General features: G+C 46.5%; 1 protein-coding gene across 1 annotated transcript; it reads left to right on the top strand.

The window, feature by feature from the left end:
- The first annotated feature begins 232 nt into the window (after positions 1-232).
- On the top strand, positions 233-26,168 carry LOC139111093 (homeobox protein Nkx-2.4). The gene is made up of 4 exons (XM_070671179.1): positions 233-2,454; positions 6,364-6,665; positions 15,127-15,213; positions 23,247-26,168. The coding sequence occupies exons 1-4, from the start codon at positions 1,677-1,679 to the stop codon at positions 23,592-23,594; spliced, it is 1,515 nt and encodes a 504-aa protein (XP_070527280.1). The 5' UTR covers positions 233-1,676; the 3' UTR covers positions 23,595-26,168.

The raw sequence follows: 26,168 nt of genomic DNA, 5'->3' as shown, positions 1-26,168 counted from the left end.
GGCATGGCACCGACGATTTGCCAGCTAACCCAGAGAGTTCGTCCTGTCCTGGGTAGCGGCGGTGACCAGCAAGATCCAATGAACGACGAAACGGTACGGTCGCACCGCCCGAACGACGGCGCTCGTCCAATGATTGTACGGCGAGATCCTCAGCATCCACTTCTACCGACGCGGCCTCTCCGCGCCTCTCTACGGCGTATGGAAACCCTTCTCTCACACGCAAAAGGGGACATCTCATCACGACTCTTGGTAGCAGGCACTTCTCCGTAGTGGGCACTCCACTCATCGTGTCGTCGTACGGGTTCTCCGCGAGAGGCTGTGGGGCCTGTGCCCGGGCGGGCGAGCAAGCGAGCGAGCGAACGAGCGCGAGCGCGAGCGGACGAGCGCTGGTCGAGTGGGTCTAAGCGGCCGTGAGGACCTCTCCAGGAGTACCCGACAGAAGTCCTCTCCATTCATTCATCCATCCATCCAGCCAGCCAGCCAGCCAGCCAGCCAAGCCAGCAAGCAAGCCAGCCAGCCAGCCAAGCCAGCCAGGCAGGCAGGCAGCCACCCAGCCAGCCAGCCAGCCAGCCAGCCATCCATCCATCCATCCATAGAGCGGCTCTTCTCCTACGGAGAGTGTATCCTCGACGAAGGTGGAGGCGAAGCGTAGAGTGGTACATCTACCATCGTCTCTCTATCGGCGGAATCCAAGGACTCGAAGACCCCCGTGTGATTTCAGTCGGCCGCCGGCCGGCTCTGGCCGGCCACTATCCTCGACCACGTGTGCAGGCTCGCCGCGTCACCGCGTATCCTTGGTCCGTTTCGTGGTCTCGAGAAGCGAACGGTCCTCGCCGACGGTAAACCCGCGAGAGCCATCCGAGTCGGCCGCCGGCCGACCGCGGCCTCGATTTTCCCGGGTTATGTGTGACAGTTTGCCGTGCGCCACGTGACATCTCGTTTCTTCGTTTCTTAACGCAACTCTCGTGGGTCCAAACTGTTTCCGCTGAATACGCCGAGGGAGAAACGACGCGGCGAGTTTATAGAGACAAAAAAAATGGATAAAACTTTTGTCGAAGGTCGATAAAAATCTAGGCAAAATCAGATTTTTCTTCGAGCTTTCAGAGAGACAGCTTTCTATACGTGAGTAGTGCAGCAATTAATTTTCGTCGCTACTATGCGTGCGTTTAAATGTGATCGCGACCACGGAGCAGGAGATGAACAACGGGTTACGGCGAACGATTTCGGGCTCGACGTTGATTTCGGGGTCAAACGACCTCGGTGTTGGTGAAAACGGAATCTCTATTTTTTTTTTTTTTATTTTTTTATTTTTTATATTGTGCGCCCGTGATATTCAGTCATAGGAACGAGTGAAGCGCGTTGGCGTAGGACGAGTGACTTGTGCCATTGTGAAATTAACTAATCGGGGATCCCGATTTCGGTTTTCGAGTGACTTTCGAAATTTCGCGGACCGAATTGCGATCTTCCATCGGAAGATAAACGCCCGACACAGTGGGATCGAAGCGGCGTTGGCAACGTGAGTCTCGGCGCCTGGCCATCGGTACTTTCCGGACTAGAAAAAGAGAGAAGGGCCAAGGGCAGTAGCGTCATAATGCGCCGTTGTTACGGCTAGCGCCGGCCTCATCATTCCGCGAAGCGCGAGCTTCAAGTACTTCGACGGCGTCGGGCTGGCCGAGATGAGCGGTGGCAGCGGCGGCGGCGGAAACGGCGGTGGCAATCAAGGTGGTAATGGCAACGCCACGACTTATCATCAGCATCAACAGCAGCAGCAGCAACAGCAGCAGCAGCAGCAGCAGCAGCAGCAGCAACAACAGCAGTCGCTGGAGCAGGCCGGCCTGCTGTCGGACCTCAATGGCATTGACCTGGCGATGAGCCTATCGCCGAAGCAGCACTCGTCGCACGTGCAAGCTGCCGGTGGTGCCCATACTACGCCCTTCAGCGTCACTGATATCCTGTCGCCGATCGAGGAGTCTTACCGGAAGCTCGAGCTCGCCGCTGCTGCCGCTGCCGTCGGGGTCGGTGTCGGCGTCGTGACGCATTCCCAGGGCTCACCTTACGGGAACGCATGCGGTGCACGGGTGGGTGGTAACACCGGTAGCTCGAGCGCGAGCAGCGGCAGCCCGCCGCTGCACGGCGGTTCGACGCCCGGCGGCAGCACCCCCGGACCGGTTTCCGTTGCCAACGGGGCCGCCCCCGGTGGCGGCGGCGGCGGCGCCGGTAGTGCCGGCGGTGCCGGTGGAGGTATGAGTGCCATGGGTAATCCTTACGCAACTATGCAGCTCACGTCGCAATATCAATACTGCGCCGCGGAATTGTCGCCGTACCATCACGCCGGGCCCGGCGTGGGCGCCACGGCCACAGCCACGGACCCCATGAGGTCCCACGCGGTATCGTCGCACCATCATCCGTGGTACGCCCCAGCGCCCCCGACCACAAACGATCCTCGCTTTGCCAGTGAGTAGCTTGTCTTTTATTAACAAAAAAGAAAATATATAAAAAAAAAAAAAATTCTAATAATAAAAAAATAAAGAGAGAGAGAGAGAGAGAGAGAGAGAGAGAGAGAGAGACTCGAAGTAAAGCGTAATCGCGCAGTTTCATACAATCTTATCAAAATTTTTTTAAAAATTATTTTCTTTCCATTTTTCTTTATCGTGATTTTGTTTGCAAAGTTCTTAAAGCACCGCGCGATTTAACAGACGTGGAAAAATGCAGTTGCGTCGATCGTAGACGTAGATAAGCGTAGAAATAATTTTTACCGAAATTCGAAACGACTTACGCTCGCTAATGGAAGGACTATTTTGTCAGGTATATCCACACACATTTACATGTCAGACGAGCAAAAAGCCTCCGCGGACTTCGTCTACATATTGATTAATTCAACGACTGGTTCGATGAATTACGCCTCGGACAGTTAGTCTGTCCGCTAAACGTTACCGAGTTATCGAATGCAAACAGTCATTCCGTCAGCTTGTTAAATGAGTTTCGAGGGGTCTGTATTTATCAGAAAGTCTCGGCGTAATATCTCGTAGAATCTGACGCTCATACTTTCAAAGACGCGTTCTCCCTGACAATCGTCAGCGTGAAAACGACAGCGCATCAACGATCTACACCTGTTATTTAATCACCGATAGAAAAATCGGCGAGTGAAATCGGTAGGAACGTTGAAGGATCACGCGCGAGAGTCAACGTTATCGGATATTCATCAAAATCCTTATGTTTCGCGTTTTGTGTGTAAATGCCGGAAGCGAGAGTCCGAAGAGAGAGAGAGAGGGAGATGCTGTATGTTGTACTCGGATAAAAACCTATCTCACGACGAGCTATTCCTTCCGCCTTCTAAGAGTCACGTCCGTCAGGCTTTTATCGGCCTTGTAACGACAAGACCATGGATATTTTAGCTCCATTTAGGGATCGTCGAGAGATTGTCGGTCTCGCGTTACAAAGTTGACGAAAATGCGCCGCCGTTAATTGGTAAGGAGAACCCGTCGGCATTTCTCAATTTACAACCGTCTCCAAGTGAGAAAACTTTTATTTTTATCCCCGAAAGCGCGTACGGACTTTCTACAAACAAGAAATTAAGAAAATAAAAGTTTCCTAGACTGAAAAAATTGCGATGCTATAATTTAAAATAAAATAAAAAAAAAAAGAGAGAGTAATGAGTTAATTTTTTCCGGACCGATTTTTCTCGCTCGATTTTAGATATCGCTACGGAAGACTCAGAAGTCTAATTTTGCATCTTTAAAATAAAATTTTCAAGTCCAATTATCCGCGCGGGGTAAAGAAATGGAGATAGAGTAGCCAGCGATTTGTAGTCGAGCTCAACAGTTTAAAAGGATTGGCGTAAAAGCGTCATCGGGAAGTGTAGGAGCTTTGACACTTGGAAGGAGATCCATTTGGATGTCCAGGGCGCCGCATAAGTTTCGCGTTTCAGTGTCCACAAAAGGAAACGTCGCGCATACCACCGTCGGCCAACAATGCCGCGCATCTTTCATGCGACTTGTGTCAACAAGGCGTTCGTCTCCGCTGTGGATTTTCGTCCATCGCACGCGCCACTTTAGCGAGCCGATCTCGCTCCTCGTTCGTCGCTATCGATCCAGAATTCGAGAAAGCGCGCGACTAGTGGACGGCGCTGAGGATTTTAGTTAAACAAATAAGAGGGACTGGTCCTCGAGTTAAAGGCCTGAGACGCGGACGCCCCGTCCACCATCCGCCACCATACGAATTCGATTTCGCGGGACTTATCGTCGCCCCTTGCAGAATAAACAGAGCGCAGGGAAAGCCCGGCAAACGAGTCGCTCCCCGATCGTTTGAATTCGTCATCTCGAATTGCGATTATGCAAAATTGTATAGCGCATGCACCGCCCCGCGCGAGGAGGTGACGGGGCGAATCGCGAAAGAGCTCTTTTTCAAAATTGTCAAAGGGAGTGATAATGAATTTTCTTATCATTTTACGAGAAACTTAGTTATTAATAAATTTCCGCGCATCGCCCCGTGTTTGAAAATCTCCCCGATATATGCATTTTCATATTATTCTGCTATTTGCGGTTTGACGGTTTCCGACGATATATTACCGATTGTGACGTTTGCAATTTGCATTATAATAATGTTCGATTAGAAACGTCTGCTTCCGCGAGTGTTATTTGCGTCAAGTTCTTTTGCGATTCTTTACGACCCGGACGGTATTACATTGTGAATTAACGATGACTCCGTTTCTCTTTCTAATTTTATGTACCTGATATAATAAAAATTATTATTATTATTATTAAAATTCCCAAGCGTTATGATTCTCTTCAACGTTTTAAACAAGATCGAAAACGAGATTAAAGTGACTCGCGGAATTGCGTAACGAGCAAAATTATACAATCGACGCGTGACATTAAACGTTACACCTAAATCTACGTTCCATCAGATATTTTTTATCCAGCCGGATTGGACGACTTTCACCCTGTGGGCGGTACGCGAAGCCGTTTGTGATTCGGAGCGAGAAATCTTTGGGCTTTTGTCACCTAATTGGAAGGTGAAGGAGTCGAGGTGGAGAAGATTCCCCTCTCCCCCGGACGGTCGCTATGCCACATAATTACGTTTCGAAATGGGGATGTTCGACGTGAGGCAGAGTGCGACGCCGGTGGTCAGGTAGACGTTGGAGAAACGTCAATTTACTTAACGAGTTCCTGCACGCGCGTTGTTCGCCCATCATCGGGGATCTGCCTTCGTGTATTGGCAGAAGTTACATCGAAACATCCCGGCCCCGTCAGCCGTATACCCACGGCGCATTGTTCTCGGTGACTGCTGACGGCCGGTTTAAAAAGGATAGCACCGTACGAGAAACACGATAATTTACATCGCCAGCGTGATTTACGAAAAATTCCTCTCGCGGCGCCAGATTAACAGCGCGAGAGATAATCGCGCGTCAACATCGGCAAGAGACAGAGAGAGAGATGTCTTTCGCGCGGTTTGCAAATTTAATTGGAAAGAAATTGTCGTGAAACCTGTCGAGGTGATCTCGAGCGATCGTAGGCTTATCAAGTGGGCGGCATGCATAACGATGGGCGAGTCAGTTTCCATCAATTCGAACCCGAATATATGGGCTATCGAATGCGAGCGGCCCGGATATCCGCGTAATGAGGAGAGGCCTGCCCGACGAAAATTCCGTCGCCTTCTTCCGCCGGCTAGCCGTCTAAAAAACACAACGCTCCGGATTTTGAGCCGCGGGGCATCCGCGATTTCTCTCGGTACGGCCGCGCCGAGGTAAACAAATTTGACGGTGTTTGTTCCTGCGCTCAAGTGGTATTTCTTTCTCGCCCTCGACTTTCCTGACGGCTCGAGAATACGGTTCTCACAGGCATAATAATTCGGAGCTTCATCTCGGGACCTCCCGTGCTCCGGTGACGTAGCACTTCGTAGCGCCTAAATCGTTCCCTTTGTCCGCGCCCAGGCGCGTTCATTTCTGACAGCTCTTCGCCAACTGACAAGGGATAGACGACCGCTCGCTCGCTCGCTCGCTCGCTCGTCTGGGTAGCCTTCGGTAGCTTAAATTTAGAGAGAGATTCGTTCAACCGTGCACGCTTAGACGTGTACTTATGAAAATATGAATATGTCATAATTATTATAATCTCTGTCGCTAGCGGAGTCTTCGGTGACTACTTTTTGAATTAATTACTCAACTCTCGCTATGTTTCACGCGAGGATGACGCAAACTGCTTAGTACATATTATACATATGCAGACTTTAAATACATTTAATTTAAAAATAAAATTTGCTTTGCCAAGTTGTAGACCTCTAGTTATTGTTGGAAAAAAAAAAAAAAAAAAAGTGAAAGAGGACACTCACAAAGATAATTCCCGGTTTGTTCAATATGTTTTGCAGTCTCGCGGCTGATGGGTGCCGCGGCGGCGGGCGCCGGGACCAACATGGCCGGTTGCTCGGTGGGCCAGTCGATGGGCGACGTGACAAAGTCGTCGGGAATGGGGGTGGGCGTCGGCGTCGGAGTCGGCGTCGGCATGGGCGTCGGCGCGATGCAGTTTCCCCTCGCGCAGAGACGGAAGAGACGCGTGCTGTTCACCCAGGCCCAGGTCTACGAGCTCGAAAGGCGATTCAAGCAGCAAAAGTACCTCAGCGCGCCCGAACGGGAGCACCTAGCGTCTTTAATTCATCTAACGCCCACGCAGGTATGTAATTCCTCATATCCCGTATTCCAAAGTAATCGCCGATCGCGATTTTTAACCGTGGCTCAAGTTCAGGATCGCAAATTAATCGCGGGATCAAATCGCAGGGCGGCAGATGTTGCGTGCAATCGTTCCGGGGTTACGTGTATTGAATAAAGATTATCCACCAAGGTTTATCGTTTATCAAGCGGGCAAGATAGCTGGTTCCGGCATACACCGATTTTAACGAGCGTATTCATTTTCATTGGACGCAGACAGGTCTGGCCGGCACGAGATTGCGGTATAGCGGTCTGGCAACAATAAATAATTGTTACGTAGCTCATTGGCCGCATCCTGCGTTCACGCATGTAGCGCGGGTCTCCCCCTCGTTCGGTCTATCGTTCCGTCTACCGTTTGTCTCTCCGTCTGGTTCAATTCACTTATCAGCCCTTTGAAAACAAGCGCGTCGAATTGTCCGTTTGTCATCGCGGCGTTCGTCTCTGCTCCAGAAGACGTCTACTTATCGATATAATATACATCTTGAATTTCTCTTTTAAAATTTTTATATCGAATTAATTTAATTTTCAAATATTCGTATTCGATTATAATTAATGAGTTATATTTTCAAGATTTTTACAAACTGCCTCAAAAGATTTATTTCATATAAATTATTTTATTCACATTAGACAAACTTGAAAACAAAATTGACAAGACAATATTTGATCGTTATTTAATTTAGAATACGAATAGCAAATATTTGCAATTATTTACGCTATTTCCGGAGAAGAAATAGGCGAAATAAAAATGTCTAGGTAGCAAGCAATTGCGAGTTTAAAGAGAAACGGGCGAGAGATTTCTCAAAGTGGAAATAGAGCGCTTCCTTAAACCGGAAGAGTCGAGCGAAGCCCTTCGAGCGGCGGTGACGAGTCGATTCCACGTCAAGCACGGAAGTCGGCAAAGAGGCCTGATTGCAATCAGCCGGGATTTTCATACGCGCCCGAGGCGAACGGGCACAATCGGTACATAAGTTTCGACGAGTTTCACGGTAGATTGTAGCTATTGCGGCCGCCACGTGATCGGAAGAGGGAAGGAAATTGCGGACGATTTACGTTTCTCCCCCCGTACATCATCGCGTAATATTTTGTGAAACACAAATTACGTAGCTTCGTCTACGTTTTGAAAATCGTGCATATACTTAGAAACGTTTCGTAAAATATGAATACAGCGCTGCACATTTAGCAATCGTTGGTCATTATTTGTCGAATCGCGGGTTAACACCACAGACTTGTATATTAATATACAAGTCTGTGGCAAACACCGATAATCTTGGAAAGAAACTTTCTATCGCGAGTGCAACCTGCAAAAAATAGCGACGGAGGAACACGCACGAAGACGCCCTGCATTTATCTCACCGGCATATCTTTTCTGGGTTCGCGCGCGAGAGCATTTTGCCGATTTCTCGACTCATTCCCTCTGGAGCTCGTCCCTCCCTCTTTCCCGCTTCTTGTCCCCTTGGCACGGGGCACACGCAGATGGGTCCCTCCATTTTGCGCTTGCATTGTTACTCCAAGTACCCGGCCCCCCTTCCCTCTCCTTCGCGCGATGCAGCGTTACAATGCCTAGCCACTCCTGGGCATTGTTACCAGTATTGTTATTATTATCGCTACTGTTGCCGGTTGCGGCCGAGTGGCGAATGGAAAAGCAGAGGGCCGGTGAAGCCAGCTGCTACGTCGAGTGTCGCATTAGAGGCAAATTACACTCTCCCTCCCCTCTCTCTGGTCTCTCTGGTCCGCCTCTATCGCAGCTTTTATCCTGCCTCTTCATTTCACGCCGTTTTTCCGAAAACTTTCCATCTATCTATTGGACTTATCCGTGAAAACCTATCGGCGATATCAAATCTTTATCGCCCAAAACGCCGTTAATTATTTTTTCCTTGCGGAATGAATATTAATTGCGCGTCACATCCGAACCATTGACGCAAATAGTAAAAGTAATTAAAAGTATTATCAAGATGTAATATATGTATATGAATACAGTCTGATTACGAAGACAGCATGCGATAGTATGTATACGAGAAATCTTCCAATCGTGGAATAATATCAAAGAGAATGAGAGGGCAAGACCAGAAAAAGAGAGAGAGAGAGAGAGAGAGAGAGAGAGAGAGAGAGAGAGAGAGGAAGGAAGAAGAAAAAGATCGCGCACGATCAGCTACGCGAATAATAATCATAATAATAATGGGTTTGCGTACCACCGAGCACTCATCCCCTTGCGCTGTGGTCGGCAACCCCATGGCGTACGCGTCAGGAGAGGGATCGAATCCTATGGAGCAGAGGGCGAGCTCAATGCCGTGCAAACACGTCGCTACCACCGTTTTCGAGATCTATCGGCACAGACGAGAGGAGAGACGAAACGATCGACGGCGCGATGGCACGGCGGTACTACCCCGTCGTAGCTCTTTGACACGACAACGGGGAAAACGGCGCCATTAATTCATGGATGTGCGCCTTCGACATTAGCATTAACCCCCCCTTGAATCCTGATCATAATATATTCGACGTATCTTTAGCTCTGAATTTCTAAAATACGTCAAATCCTGCATACATTTCGTCCGCAGATTAATTCTCTAAGTAAATTCTTAAGTAATTAAAAATTCAAGAACTAGATACGTCTTGAACTACCTACAACAGATTGGCGACGTCTTGTCAAATGTATGAGGTTGATCGAACGTTCCGCAACGCGTGCTCGCATCTCTCAAGTGCACTCTCAGCACCCTCCCTCGCGTAATAATGCACATATGAATATGTCGCTGGCTTTTGCAGTCCACGTTACGTCGCGATGTCTGCACGGACGGAATGCCGACATAATTGCAGCCCTTTTTGCACTTTTATGCCGCTTGGGCGGAAGGTATCTCTGCCCGGTGATGCATACGAGTTGCCCCGGCGCCAATGTTGCATCTCAATATAGATCAGCGCAAAAGTTATCGAGATTCGCTTCCAAAAGTTTTTATATTTTTATTCTCCTTCTTCTTCTTCTTCATAACCTTTTACAATTCTCTATACTTACATTTAAATAAAAAAAAAAAAAATATATAAAAATTATATGAAATAAATGTAACACGACATAAATTAATCTTTAAATATTATGTCATTTAATAGTTTGAGTCAGTTTTTCTTTTCGCCAGATCGATACTATGTTGAACGTGAAAATATTTATTGATAGATAATTCTATTTTTATAAAAGATTAAGTTATCGGCTCATCAAATCAGATAAAACGATTTTTTGTGCCTCATCCTGTAGCGCGAGCTACAGTTCTTTGTAATGCATTCGCGGCGCTCGCGCTGAGGGTGCATATATTCGGGCTGCAAATATCGGCATCCCTTAACAACGCTTTATCGCATCAATCCCCTCGGCTGTCGATTCTGAAAAGACGCTAAAATTAAAAGCCTGAGCTAACGAAGAGGCACGGCACGATCTACGCGTCGATAGAAATTTGTCTCGCTTCGTTCTTTCGAGTAATTACAGAGCGATTCTCATGATAATTAAAAAAATTTAAAGAATTATATTGTTTTTTTTTCAAGATGTTTAAAAGGTTTTGCATTGAATAAAACTGATAATTTTTTAATTTATTCGTACATAAAAATAGAACAAAGTAAGACAAAAAAAAAAAGGGGTAAAATCCGTCGCGTCTATCTTCGACCACACGAAATTACTGCGATATGCACGCATCGCTTCGCGGTAACCAGAAAGTCATTTCTATTTAGGGGTTGGAAGACCCCTGGTTTTCAGACATCACGCTGGGTAATCGGTAAGTCATCTCCGGCCGACGGCATTGAGTTAAAACAACAAAAGGGAGGCAGAATCGTGTTTGTCCTCGGGCTACCACTCAGCAGGGTCAACACGGGACAATTAACAGCCCTAATCATAATTTGACGTTAGTTGATCCCGGTATTCGCAGGTTCATCGTCGTGCGAAGAGTTGTTCGCACGCACGCACGCAGACATCCGCGCGCATTTAATCCTCCGTCGAAGCGGGCTACGAAACTCTGTTATTAATGGACATTACGCTTTCGTCAAACGTACATTCCTAGCTGAATAATGCGATCGTTATCCAAATTAATTTTCCAACAAATATTTTACTCGCCTAACATAAATGAAAAATCTTCCTCTGTCCCCTATTTTCTTTATTTATTTTATCGTGACTTTAAGTTTACAACGTGGCTACCGGTATCGCTGTATTATCGCGATCAGGCAGTTCAGCCTGAAGAAAAAAAATGTGTAAACAGCGGTTCGTTTGTGCGAAACGTCGTAACGAACCCCGACTGAGAGAATGACCCGGCGCGCGGCACGGCGGCCCGAGGCTGTAGGCCGGCCACCAGCCGGATAATCCGGGCGAAGGTTGGCGTCGAGTCAAATTGCCCGAGGAGGCTGTTGTACCTAGCGAGGGGCAGCCCGGTGGTCGTCGTTTTACGTCAACCCCCGATGTACTCGCGACGTAATGACGTTACGCTAACTTGATCAATCGTCCACTCTATCCGCCTTCTCTCCCTTCCTCTCTCTCGCTCTCGCTCTCGCTATCTCTTTCTCTTTCGACCGATCGACCTCGTCCTGGCCGCCTACCTATCTACGGTAGCTCTGTTCGAGCAGAGGCTAACAGATACTCGATGCCTCCCGAACGCGTGTCGACGTGTTCGTAGCACACGCGCGATATAATCGTGCCTCCCTTTGACTTTGCGTGCCACCCGCCAGATTTATCGGCATTTAATGGGCCAACTAATGTCAAACGGCGACACGCGTTACCTGAATAGGAGAGATCGCTACAACGCGTGAATGAGAGTGAAAGAGAGAGAAAAAGAGCCGAGTAGATTTTTAATCGTAAAGTGGAATGAGCGAAAAGAAGCTCGAATTACGTTTGACCCTTTCGTACATTTGTCCTACGTGTAAAAAGATACCGGGGATCTGTTTTATGTAACACTCGGAAATTTCGCACAGTCGTACACGGACCCCGTTTTCAAAGTTCCAAAATCGTTGCTTTTGTTTTCGCGATGAAACAGTAATGACGACAAAATACTTGAACGATGATAAAAACGAAATAAAAAATCCTACAAATTAGAGTTTACAATTATTTCGAAACCTATTATCTAATTAAATTAAAGTTTGATCTTTTTTTTGCAATTTTCTTCCCGGAGAATTATATTTAAAAAAGCGTTGTGTTAATACAAGGCTATTGGTAAAACAATTAACAAGTGAAGCGATGTAATCTGCACGCGCCTCAAACGTTGATCGATGAGAGGGTAGAGAGGAGAATTAAATTATATAGATTTGTGATCGCCAATTAGTTCGATGAAGCATGACGACAGGTGTCTTTACGATTAGTCGATTCTCGAAGAAGCCCACTTGACATTTTTTTATTTGTCAGAACAAGAGTAAACTGCAAGTTAATCGGAAATTAAAGTCTCGCGTTAAGTAAATTTTCGCTCGACCTCTGTGGCCTTTTCGCAAAGGAGACCAGACCAGCTTACCGCCCAAAAGTAAATATAAGCCGACGTTCCGCCTGAGAGTTGAGTATTCTTACAATTAAAAACTGCAGAATTTCGCGGATAATATTCAGAGATTTAAAATCGTCCCACGTCTTATTCCGTTTAGATCTTCGCGACACGTTCGATAAATTTTCCCAAGTGAAAATAAACGGAGATATTTCGCGATGCTATGGAAGAGTTCGCGGATCAGCGCGCATTAAAATAAGATTGATTTCACGGTGTCGAACTCTCCTCGTTGCGGATGCAAGACACGCCGGGACTCAATGGACAAAATTCACACATCAGAAGCGCTTGTCGCTCGAGGTCGACATTGTTAGCCTTGAATTTCATGCCTGCGCGCCGTGTTCTTACGTACACACCAGTTATATATCCCTATCTTGTTTAACTTTCCCTGTTTACACACCGCATCGCGGCGGGAGCGATGGACAAACGAACTGACGGACGGCAGTTCTCTTGAAATAACAATTCGCTGCGCGTCCGCTCTCGCCGCGCTCGTCCCGTTTTCATCGTCGGATCTTTCACGGAGCGCAGCCTCTGGATTTACTCGCGCGAGTTTAGGTACGGCGAAGCACGATGTGAGCGCGAATCGTAAATGCACACGGGTTCGCCCTTTATAATCGTTACGCCGATAAAAATGAAAAAAAAATTTCAAGCTACCTCCCAATGCCGGTTGTTTAAAAATCTCCCCTCGTGGCAGTCGGACTCGGCCGGGGGTGTCGAATGAAAAAGAAAGGACCGATTTGTACCAAGAATTAAAATCCCGCGGATCTAGATCTCCATGTCGCGCGCAGTTCCGTCGTGCATTCTACGTAAGTTCGCGTAGAAGTAAATGGCTGTTTGTAGATCTCTTCAAGTCAGCGTGCGGCGTACGTAGCCGAAAACTCGACGAGCTTCGAGTGGATTATCGGTAGAAAAGGAATTAACGAACGGGAGCAGCGAAAGAGGTACTTCCCTCGTCTAGTGCCTCTTCGTGGCTTTTAGATAAGGTCTCTCACCCCTACGCAAAACCGGCCGTGCCACAAAGCGTACGTAAAAACTCACGCAACGGCGAGGGCGGCGGGTATTACTTTCTTTCGCGGTAATGCTCCTTAAGATGAATTTACATACACGGCTCCCTGTAATAATGAGCCGTTTTGAAAAATCGTCTCGAACGAGCAAATATCGCGCGTAACGTCGCGTATCATTTCTAGGACTCGTTAAGAGTTATTTCAAGGTGCAAATAAACTTCTTGCGCACTATTTACAAAAGCGATTAAAGCGCGTTAATAGTTAATTTTCGTGTTTTTTTTTTTTATATATATATATAAATTCTTTACAGCATAGATCGCTGCGTTCTTTTTATCGCTTTACAAAATTGAATTTCCTGCAAAGTAGCACGAGCTGGAAAATAGAAACTGGACAATAGAGAAAGGTAGTCGTGCACCACCCGCGGTACAACCACCGGTATTCCGGACACGCTCGAAGGCGACACCCGAGAGGGTGAAAGGAATTTTCGAGGGCGGCCGATCCCGCTAATATTCAAAGAATTAGACAGACGGTGGCGGGTCCTCGAGACGCGGTCGGCTGGACGGACCCCTTAAAGTGCTTTCGTTGCATTCCCGACACACGCAACTCCGATGTATAATGGGGGTTATATCGGGAACGAGGTTGCAGCGTACAACAGCCACTCGACGAGGTTACACGCGGCAACATATGCGCTCTATGGCTCGGGACGATAAAAATCAGCTACTGCAAAACGCAGGATAGATTGAGCTTACACCCTATCGACGATCAAGACACCTGACATGAACAAACCTAAACTTATGAAAAGAGCTTGAGCAACCCGATAATTTATGGAAAACGAGACGTACAACAGAAAGATAGAATTATATTTCTTGATTAATTTCAAGTAAATTTAAGTTACTTGATTATTAATTTGATTAACGTAACAAGGTTGGTTTGACAATGAATTTTGTTGCTCGGTCTGATCAAAATAAAAGAAATAAAGAAAAAGAAAAGTAGCTTTTGATTTTTTAGTAGGAAGAACAGTCGCGTGCGATTAGGATCGCTCGAGACTGCTTTTACGGCAATTGAACTAAGCGATCGTGGATGCTGCTCAGCCGCCTGAACAGAATCGAGATCGACATCTGCTTACGATAGAAGCGCGTTATAATCCGCGCTGTGTGCATTATATACGCGCGGCTTACAAAGACGGCCTGATTGCATTCGCGATTAATTTTTTTAACAGGTTTGACGCGTCAATTTAAGTTTAAAAATATCTTTCATTATTTTATCGCTTTTATATTCCTTTAATATTATTCGTTGAAATATTAAAAGAAACTCAAGCTTTTCATAATAAGGAGTTTATTTGAGAATTGAGACTCTCGATAATTCTTTTAGCAAAAATAATATATATAAAATTCGTACTATTTCCCTTCTCGTTGTATCCGCGTGAAGTGAACGAGGCGTTAAATTCCCCTCGAAGAAATAACACAGTCCTCTAACCGTGGATTACAGACTTAGAGGATAGGGAATAGCAGCTAGAGGCCGATTCAAAGTGCGCCTGACAAAAGCGCGTGCCTTCGTCTCTGAAAAAACATTCAAAGGTCTACCTGGCGATAGTTGGCGTACGAGAAGATATGTCGTCCGTTTTATTCCGACATAAAGAGCGACTGAACGTGGTCGATTTTAGGCTTTGCTCGAAAGAGCTGTTCGTAGAGTGTCCTAAACATCGCGCTTCTTCTCCTTCTTCCTACGTCCTGCGCCGCATATACGTATGCTCTACATAACGAACAACTTGACTTATTTATCATCTTATTTTTAGAAATATATCCCCTTTATTATATTTCACCTAACCAAATTTAATATTTTTTTCCGACTTTAATTAAATTCGATAAAATATTGAACGTAAAAATAAATAATACTTGATAGAAAGAATTTGACTGTAACTATGTGCTTGTGTGTCTTACAGGTGAAGATATGGTTCCAGAATCACCGGTATAAATGCAAGAGGCAAGCGAAGGAAAAAGCCATGGCCGAGCAAAACGCCCAAAATCAGGTAATTACGCAAATTTCGAAGTCATGTGTAAACCGCTTCGAAAGTGAAACGTTTGTTGAATATAATATTACGAATTTCGCGAAGACGCACCATTTCGATGACTATTACTACGTGTAAGAAATCGAATAAACGCTTCTCGTCTGTAGTACGTTAAGTGATGTGTGCATACCGCATAGTTTACGTAAATTTTCCAATTTATTTATTGTCATGAAATTATTATTATTAAGAAACTGATTCGAGAACTGGTCAAGAAATTTAATTGTTGAATAATAATGCGCTATGTATTGTTATTATAGGTGATATCGAGGGTAATAAAGTATGTTATGTAACATCTAGCAAAAGTGTTTGGGCTGTTTTTTAGTTGAAAGTCACAGAAAATTTTCGCGGCTGCGATCAATGTTATTCCACGCATTCGCCGTCGCGTCTTCGCGCTCGGGACCGAGCGATTTTAAAACAATGACAGTCCCCGGCGAAAATGTCGCGTCGCGTAGTGGTGTGCCCGGCCAATCCGAAATGAAATGGCTTTAAATGAGAAATATCGCGGAAGCCGCATAAATCCTCGCATCCGCATCATATTTCGTTTCGAGAGTGCCACTCGACTGCGCGAAGCGATTTTGCATTTATTTTGTTATGTCATTTGGGATTTCCGAGGGATTCGCGCCGCCCGTCGTGAACAGAACGATAAAATTGCTCGCGTTGAGCACGTAATCACGCGCCCGTCGCGTTTCACGTGGCTCAAAAATATAGCGCGAGATTACAGAGTCGGGTAAAATAGCGAATTTGCGCGCCCGATGAAATTCAATATTCGTTATAATCCCAGTTAAAAATGCGCGATGGAACGCCGACGGACATTAATCGGGATATAACTGCGTCGCGCGTCGAGTATGAAATACTTGGCTTTGCCATTCGGAAGAAGCGAAGCACTAACGAGGAACGCGTAATGAATAAAATACTTTTAGCAGATATTCCCTATTTAAAAAGACGATGTAACCTAACCTACCTTAGAGATTTTATTGTTCCCGGGATCGCAGCCACTTTTCCGCGATGATCGATTCGTCCCGCCGGCACGGAAATGCGGGAACCGTGACGTCAAAGAAAATTAACAAACAGACTAAAAAATTCGGTCTCGATGACTACCGATCGATACATTACTCTAAATAGTGATCGAGCACTTGAATATGCTCGAGGGTCTCACGAGCATTTCTAATGGCAACAGACGCGATCGCAGAGATAACGTGGCCGCTACTTCGAAACGTGCCGTATCTCTCGGATCTTTTACCAGATATTCTCTATAATCGAATTGGTGCCGCCTCGCGTCGTCCCTGATTCAAAAGATGTTATTCAAAAGAGACGTCAGAACGATCGTCGCGATACACGGATTTTTTAAGAATATATTACGCGTTACGTATGCGTCGTCACGAATGCCGGTTCGCGTTTAACGCGACGAATTCGCTACCTACGGCAAATACGACTGCGTAATTTTTAAACGATCGTTGAATGCAAAATTTGCAAGCACGCGGATCGAGAAGAAAAGGATTCGATCAACTAACTAAGCTCTGACTTTTATATTCTTTCTCGCCTTCTTATTTTCTAAATTAAAAGATTCTTGACAAAATTAATCAAACGATTCACGCATTATCATTGTCAGTCAAGATCCGCGGGTGTATTAATTGACGTAAGAGTTGGGCGTAAAGTCTCACGCATACGTGCGCTTTTCGTACTAAAGTGAAACTCGCCACTTCGTTATCGCTTTAGGCAGATGATATTTTCGCGAAATACGCGGACAAGTGTCGCGCGATGCAGCGCGACGGTATAAGCGGATTTACGTAGCGCACTTTCGCACTTTTCGTGCAACGACGCGCGCGTATAACGTCGCACATTGAAATTCGATGAAAATATAGTTCACGAAGCGTCCTCGCAAATGATACGCGTGGTGTTTTTCGCTCCCGAGAATCAGCGCAAGCTCCAACGCGTTTATCGATTATTCAGAAACGTGCCTCCGAAGAAAAGGAATTTTGCTGTCGCGATGAAATTTCACCGGCACGACCGATAATTCGACGACGCTGCAGCCGCTTTTATTGTCGGAAAATTTCAGCGCTTCGGTAGTACTTTATTTGCAGAAAGACGAACTGTCGTTATAGAAAATTTAATTCGTTGATATAAAGCGAAATAATCTATTTTTCCCTGCAACAAAATGTTTTCTTTTTCTCTTTCGCCTAAGAGGAGAGCAAATTTGTTTCCTTCTCAATTCGACTTAAACGAGACTCGGACGATGCCAGAGCCGCGAAAATATCGATGGATGCTAAAGATAGTCGCGATCGGGACCGTTTTCGCGATACAATGGGCTCAACGTTGCGTCGCGTTGCCTCGTAAACAGCCGTGTAACATTAATGGAAGCTGAAAGTTATCTGACGGACCGATCTGTGGAGAGCAAGCGATTCTTCCGCCCGGTGGCCGCGCCATCAGCCGCCCTATAATTTACTCGTTAGTTCGCCGTGCTTCCGTGGACACGTTTTCATTACCCTCCTCTTTTTCCCTCCCGGCGCAATCTTTTACCCGCGTTGTCGCCGCCAATAACGCGATTAGCCGTTTTATTATTGTACAATTGTCGTATCGCTGTTTCGAAGAAACTATCGCTTGCTTTTCGGTTTCCCCGGTGAAAAATAATCGCGGACGGTCTTTTCGCACGCTCTTACTTTGCTAGATCATCTTGGTTATTTTTCCGAATTGTAATATATCCGCGCATACTTTTTTAATTATTTTTCTGACTCGCGTTTTAAAACTGAAAATATTTTTATGCAATTATAATGAATTAAAGCGATACACGTCTGGTTCATAATCTCGTCAATTATTAATTACATATTATATGTAGATTCATAATTATTTAAAAGGCAAACAAATTTATTAAACATCGAGAAGTATGAAATGTTGTATAGCTCGACCGTCGCGCGAAAGAGAGAAGTCGTCCTTTCGTCGCGCAAAGGCAACGTCGGCGAAGGGACAACTTCTCCGACGCGCCGCGTAGCCTACGCTCAGATTTTCCCCCTTTTTTTTTTCTTCATTTTATTTCATTTCCCCCCTTCGTGGAGGTAAAAAAATTCAAGTATCGGCGTGAGCGAGCGAGCGAGCAGAGCGAACGAGAAAGGGACGGGGGGTGAAGAGACGAGGAGGGAAAAACGAAGAGCGAAGGAGAATGCGGAGCCGATGGGGAAGAGAAGGGGACGGAAGGATGAAAGCGACCGAGAGGAAAACAAGGAAAGTAGAAAGGAAAGAAGGAGAAGAGGGACAGAGGGTGAGAGATTCTGCAGGGGAGCACCGAAACAGGCTCTCGAGGACCGGTCGCCATCTTGTCGTGAGTACAGTCACGCGCAATACCTGGACGCAAATCGAGATTACCTGCTGCTTAACTTTCAGTTTCGTCGTCGGTCTATCGTTGTCTGCGAGCCGTAAATCTTTATTCTCGCGGCGGGGAGATTCGCGGAAAAAAATATCTACCCGATAGCGCGCCCTTCGCTAAAGAAACCCTCGGTCTTTCTTCTCACGAGACTAACGTTAAAGAGAGAGAGAGAGAGAGAGAGAGAGAAAGAGTGGAAAGATCGGAGCCTATGAACATACCTGACGACGTGCGGATGAAACGTATCGCGAACGGGGGAGGCGATGTAATTAACCAGAAAGCCACCCTGCGCCGCCTTTTTCTTTCCCGCGGCCTCCCGCCGAACAAAGGAGAGACATTAAAAGATTTCCGCCGGGACCTCTCGTTTCCGCGAGGGCCGGAATTCAATGAGTCTGGCAAACGCGCTGCTTGTTTTTTAAATCTAATAGCGATCGTTACGTCATTACGCGCGCGTACGTAATTGCATTACGCGTCCCATCGAGGTAGCCAAGGCTGACTCGACTCTGTTTACTAATGATTTGTTAATCGTGTTACGTTGATTATGGGACGCGCTAATGTGTCAATAAACGAATTGAAATCGATATAAAATATACATCGACGAAGCTATTATTTTCACGCGAGAGAAGTCAAAGATGCTGCCTCTTTTTTTTTTTTTTTTTTTTTTTTTTGCTCAAATCTCATCACGAAATGTCACGGAGAATTGGATCCAAGAACCAGGCCGGCTTTACTTTTTGTCGAAGCGAGCCATTCTTATTTTATTAGTACAAAAACGACGAATGTGATTTTTCAATTTTTCTCGTTCTGGGAAATTAAGTAAACTAAAAGCTTCGTCGTTCCTGCCACTCGAGTTATTGAGAGAAGGAATTATCCGCCACAAAGTTTAAGTGCAAATATTCAGTAAGATTGATCTCGCCGCGATCAGCACGGGTCGCGTCGGACTCGGTAGCGGAACCCGGGGGAGGCCTGGCCTTCGTAAAGGTATACTACTCCAGCAACGTAGGCATTTTCGCCGGAAATCGTTTAACGCGCGTTAAAGTGGCTAAAGTGGCGTGACGCGTGACGCGCGCGCGGACCGTCATGCGTTTAGCGTAATCGTCACTTTGTCAGCTTGAAGTGCACGGCATGCCTGCACTTATGCCCTCGGCAAACGGCAACGCGAAACGTAAGTTCGTACCGGCCACTCGAATCAAATCGGTCGTATACCTCCCGGGCACTCGACGCTGCCCGGATTTGCATAAAAGTATCTGCTCGCGCGGCAAAAAAAATTCATTGCCCGCATAAACCTTTTCGCCGCGTTCCATCGGTCGGTTTAGTAACTCTCTCCGCCCCCTTCCTCCTCTTTTTTTTTTTTTTTTTTTATACACAAAATTCATCGCAACAGTTTTGAAAATAAACGCGGAAATAAATTCCAGTTTTTTTTAGCGAAAGAAAGAAAAAAAGAAAAGAGAAAAAATTGGAATCATCTATTCTATTTGACAACGTGTTCCCTTTCCGACGTAAAAAAAAAAAAAATAGAGAAGCCAGGATTCTCGAATGTCTACTAAGAGACCTTAATCTCACCGCGAAGGCGAATGAGGTAATGGGGATGATTGGATAAACGAAATTCGGAAAAAATGACCCTGATTACCGTGAATCACGAGCGTCGAGCAATCGAAGGACGTTATTTTTCAGCGCGCGATCGTATTATTAAAGTCTCACTGCGAAGAGATCGAAGAGGAATGTCGTGTACCGAATGTTGATACAGCTGAGTGGTCGTTCTGGCAGGTATTCGGTCTGCTTGCTCCGGCTTCTGTTTGGTATGCCGTGAGGTCCGTGGGGTAGATGTACAGAACCGGGCTGTCTCTACGCCCACGGATCTCTTGTGCGAATAGAAAACCTAGTCTCCCTCGAATTAACCGGACGCGATCTTGAATTTTCAGCCGACAGACAAATTCGCATACCCAGCACAGCTGCAAACACTTGTCGTTTCGATAAACCGCGGGAAAATGTTAATTAATAGAAGGAAGGACTGTTAATTAACGTAACGAATGACGAGAAAGATTATAAACTCATTTGAAAGCTATCTAATTAACGAAGGCAAGAAAGAGAACGTAAATATGGAATTCATGATTCGCTAAATATTCTGAATGTATTGATTAAAAACGTTATTTTAATAGTACAGCTCTGTTCCGTTCATTGATTCGTTAGGTTTTCTAATTAAATAACAAAAGGCAAACGCCTTTGTAAAGTTGTAAAATATTTTAAAAGATATGTATAATGGTGCTAAATAATTTTTCCAACTAATTCAACTCTTAATTTTTCTCCATTTAATTTCAAAGTCTGAAATAAATAAAAATGTTGTGCCATTATTAAAATAACGTTTTCGGTTGTACTCGGCGCACAATCGCAAGTGGCTTTTAAGAAGACGCGAAAAGCGTGTATTTCTAGATTTTACACTATTGGAGTCGTCCGAGTCTACGGTAGCCGGTACTGTTTATTCGTAACGAGAAAGAGAGAGAGAGAGTCTATCGTGTTCACCGCGCTACGTCTAGCAGAATGCTGATCGCGGGATATCGTGCGGGTTAAGTGTCTTACCGGGCCTACCGCGCTGCGCGTGTTTGCTCGGAACACAGAAGCGCTTAGCTCAAGTCCTTGCCAAGCCCACGTATCCCGCGTTTGTTCACAGCAGCGTTCGTCGAGCCGGGAAATTGCACGGCACGTGTGTGCGCGCCCAAAGTGCGTACACTTGTACTAAGGAACTTTGACAAACGGTGGCGTTTCGATAATCGACGAGAATCGGTAGCGCGGGCATACACGCGAGTGTTCGTTTAAAGAAACCTTTAGCCGAGTAGCTGTAAATACCAGTTTTCGAGGCGACGGATCGGCGAAATAGAGTTTTTTACGGTTCCTATTTACCCCCTTAAATTGAAGCCAAGTATTTGTACTCACCGGTATACGATGGCAGCGGAGTATTTATAATAATCTGCAAAGAAAACAGATATATTCCAATTAGAGATAATTTGTTTTCGACTCGGATTTACGCGAAATATTTTGTAAATGTATCTTTATTTGCGTTTTAAATCATGTTTAATAAATTAATTAAATATAATTAATTTCAAATATAAACTTTTATCGATCGAACAAGCAAAATGTTTAAGGCTTACCCTGGGGTTGCCCCGCTGTTGCCCGACGCCTCCTGGCCTCCGCCTCCTCTCAGCTTCTCCGTGGTTTTCCGTCACTTTGGTCCTCTAAAGGTTTTCTTTCTCGATTGACACCTTGCGAACCGTTGCACTTGTGCACCAGACAACACTCACGGAGATTAGGTTAGGTTGGCACTCTGATCGCCGGGCAAAGTTCCTGTTATCAAAACAAAAACAAAAAGACACAATAGTAAAATAATGCTGGCGTAACATTAACGCGAAAGGTTATATGTATTTTTAGGTTAATATCTTACCGTAGGGTCGAGACTTGTTAGCCGCTGGCCACCGACGCCTGGCAATTGACACCCTCGTCATCGTGGTCGCGCACTGAGATATCCGACGATCGCGAGGCACTCCAATCGATATTCCCGACCGTTGAATCTTACACGACGCGCACTTTGTTCCGCGGAAAGAACAACACCCGCGCGAAGCCGCGTTAGCCGATTGTCATCCCGCGGGAACAACGCAAAATGGACGCGGAGGCGACGCTAATGACGTAAGGCGCGTCACGAAAATGTCGTTCGGCAACTTGACGCGGCTACTAGACTCGGCGACGCTACACCTGTTGCTCGCGGCTGCACTTGCGTGCACGTTAAATGAAAGACGTTACACGACACGAAAATATTCTGCGCGTCTCGGAACAACCGATACTTTACGCCTTACGTTGATATCGTAAACATACGAGGCTGGGACGAATAATCGTATAAACGAAAAGGATGGCGACACCGCTCGGCTCGTATCGCTTCCGCATCCCCCGGCGTTCAATGAGCAACTGAAAAAGAGAACAGCTTCAGAATGATCGTGACGACGTGAGGCGGATTCATGTTGCAACTAATCGATTCTTAAGATCAAACCAAAGATGAAGATGTACCGTAAAAGTTTGATATGGCATTTGTTTGTTTCGGCGACGGCGGCTAGCGTACGTGTCTTCTCGTCGTGGGATGCGAGTCTCACACGAAACGCGTACGTACATGTGCTGCTGCGGTGCGCCGGTAGTCGAGGATGTGAGGTAAGGGGAACGCGCCCTTCTTCCCCCACCCAAGTCCACGGCGGTAGAGAGAGAGAGAGAGAGAGAGAGGGGGGATTGAGCGGGTGGAAAACACGTACGCTAGCCTGCAGCCGTCAGCTGTTTTCGCAGCAAACGCCTTATCTATATTCTTACGTCCATGGTAGATACGAATTGAAATAAAATTATCAAAGTATACATGCTATATGTACAAAATCTGTAAGCAAATGTGTGGTAATTATCGTGCTACTTCTCGTAGATGGGGAACAATCTTTTATTAACGATCAAGTTATAGCCGCAAATAGATATTAGGTTAAGTTGATATTTTTTTCGGTCGAATTTTACTTCGCCGCGAGAAATGGCACGGCAATTCCCAATTACCTGGATCTCACGAAACGATCGAGCATCAAGAGCAAAAACGTCGCATCAAGGAGCAATGATACGTCTGTTCCAGAGTGCGAGCTCGCCGCGGCGGGTGGCAGTCCCGGTGCTGGTGAAGGACGGGAAACCTTGCGGGAGCGGCGGTGGCGGCGGGAACGAGGGCAGTCGCGGAGGACCCAGCGCAGCCCTGGCGAGTCCGGCGCCGCACATGACGGCGGCCTCGAGTCCTCACGGCACCCATCACGCGGCCACATCCTCGGTCAGCCATCACTCGGTCGTCGCCGGCGTCAGTCACGTCATGAGCTCGAGCCAGAGTCTGCAGCACTGCTCGTACACGCGGTCTGCGGGACAGCAAGGCATGCAGCAGCAGCAACAGCCGCAATGCGGCGCGTATCTACCCTTGCAAGGCCGCGCTTGGTAGTGCGCGCCATCCGCGGCGGGGGCCGCGGCCTACGCCAATCCCTCCGTCGCGGGCCCATGGGCCCTCGCCGCGGATCCAGCTGCCTGGTACGCTATACCCGACGATAGTCCTTAAGGGAGGGAAGGGAAACGGAGTCGAAACTGGCCGCGTTCGCGGAAACGCTCCCGGGATGAACCCGGACGGCTCACGCGGCCGCTTCCTCCGTCTCTTTACGTATCTTTCGGGAAGGATATCTCTGTCGTGGCCGTGTCCTGTCCTCACGGCTCCTGAAAAGACAGTCGTTCTTTTTCCGTTCCGTCGCGACGCGTCCGGTTACCGGAATAACGCCGCTTGCCGACCGACTCTTACCCGGATCGGTAACGAATGCGGCAATCGACAATCGACGCTCGGTGACTGTAGGGACGACGATTAGCGTGATAATTAGCGACCGCCTATGGTCGACGAATATGCGCTCCCGCGGTTGGAAATGGGCCAACCGATGACGATATTACGACGAGAACCCTCGAGTCGGGATCATCGTGCATCGCTATAGTAACCGCCACCGTGATTTTACATCCGTCATCCCGTAAATCGATCGCGAACGCTTGTCGGATCGAACGAGAGCCTCGCGGTTTCGGGCGACGAACCGTGTTTTCCCACTAGAAAAGCGGATTGCGCATTCTTTTTGCGGATTAACGGGAGACGTTCATTTTCCTCGTATTTCTCGATCAATGACAACGCTCGCGACACGGTCCACGTCAGCCGAATTACGAATCGATTCAAGTAACCCGCCTTCTTCTCGATTGCGTCCGAAAATTATCAGTTTTTAACTAATCTTATCACGTACGAGATTTCAAGCGTCTCGCGATCGAGATGACACATTTCCGAACGGCTGGTTTTCTTTATATTCGATGAATAAATAAATGCACGAACGCGCGAGCTAAATTGTAAAAACGTAATGGCATTTCAGCGACGACTCGTTCGAATCAACGTTAAATAATAATCGGATCTCTTCTATTTAACTACGTTGCGTTTCGGCGTTTAATGAGAAATATTATACACATACGTACATACGTTCAAGCTTGAGCGTATTGAAATTAAAATAAAAGTATATAAAGTTGTTATAAATTCACCCGGTTTCTGCATGTAAAGATAATCGATTTCATTAACGTCAACGCTATTGTTAAAGCGCGCGTCTATTTTTCATTAGAAGGTATGGAAAAATTGTTTGGGCAAGGCGAAAGAGGGGACGGGGGAGCTTTTGCAGATCGGTCGAGGCTCGTATATCCGAATTTCGGTGATTTCCGGAGGTACAGGGCTCTCGCAATGTGTGCGCGGGCGAAATAAACGACATTGTAAAACGCCGGGCGGCGCCGGAAACAAAACAGCCGCCCAGCTACAATCGAGCACGGGCGAAACGGATTGTTCTGCTCGCGAATTATCGTTGCCCCGGGGTCCACTCGATGGATTGGAAACCCGTCGATTCGAATTACGAAATAGTACACCGCGTCGCGTGATTGTGACTCGATTTCACCGACAGCGCGACATCCGAGACTCGGGCTCGCGAGCGAACATTGTTCGCGCGGAAAGTCGCTTCCAGACAATGCCCGCGTTCGTCAAACGTTTGGCGAATTCCCTGCGCGTCCAGCGCGTATTTACGCGACAGATTTTGCTGCATTGTGTCGCGCGCAAATGCAATATACCCGCGTATGTAGATATCGCCGCGTCAACGTATATTATTTCGTTCCGCGTCATGTACATATGACATTTTTATCAGTTATTGCCAGAGCTTCGCCGATCTGTACGCTCGCGTAACGTTATTAGGTACTTTCCGCCGAAACAAAAATGTTGCCGCACCTCGCGCAATCTATTTATATACATATTTCGCCCTGGCTCAACAACTTAACTTATTTCACGGATTCTGTAATCAATCTTTTTCTTTTATCCACATACATGTAATAAATAAGAAAATTTCTTTATAGAGGGGTTTAAGCGAGCGGCGAAATCCATTTGCTTTTTCTGTGAGACTCGCGAAACGTCGTGCAATTCGTCGAAACGACTTCACCTCTGCAGATCAGGAACGCGAAAGAGAGAGCTCTCGAGACTTTCTTTCTCCGCGAAAAGAAAACCAGATAGGACGGTGAAAGATGCGAGGAAACGCGAGGGACGGATCGATGCGTTTTTTTGAAATTCAACGAGCGTTCCGCGCGTTTGCGTCGCAAGTAAGGATCTTGGAACAAGTTTACGATTTCACACGTTCAATTGTAAAATGGCACTTACCCTGTAAATACACGTTTGTTATAAGCGACGTTGCGCGGTGCGAAAGGGAGACGGAAATGTATCGCGCGCATGTCGACAACGAATTTCTAAATCGAGCGACGAGACGTTCATTATACATAAACGATTTAGAGGACGAGCATTATCGAGCATTACAGTATAACGATTACGCAAAACAAAAAAGAAGAAAAAAAAAAAAAAAGTATAGGATCGACGATAGCGAGTAGTGTGTCGTGGTGAGAAAATCAGCTAGAGATTATTATAAAGTTTTGTAAATAATAAGAGAGAAATATTAATAAAACGATACTTATTCAAACA

Source organism: Cardiocondyla obscurior, linkage group LG22 (genome assembly GCF_019399895.1).
Source record: "Cardiocondyla obscurior isolate alpha-2009 linkage group LG22, Cobs3.1, whole genome shotgun sequence".
NCBI classification, from domain to species: domain Eukaryota; kingdom Metazoa; phylum Arthropoda; class Insecta; order Hymenoptera; family Formicidae; genus Cardiocondyla; species Cardiocondyla obscurior.
The sequence above is the reverse complement of the archived record's forward strand: the minus strand, read 5'-3'. Positions and strand labels throughout refer to the sequence as shown.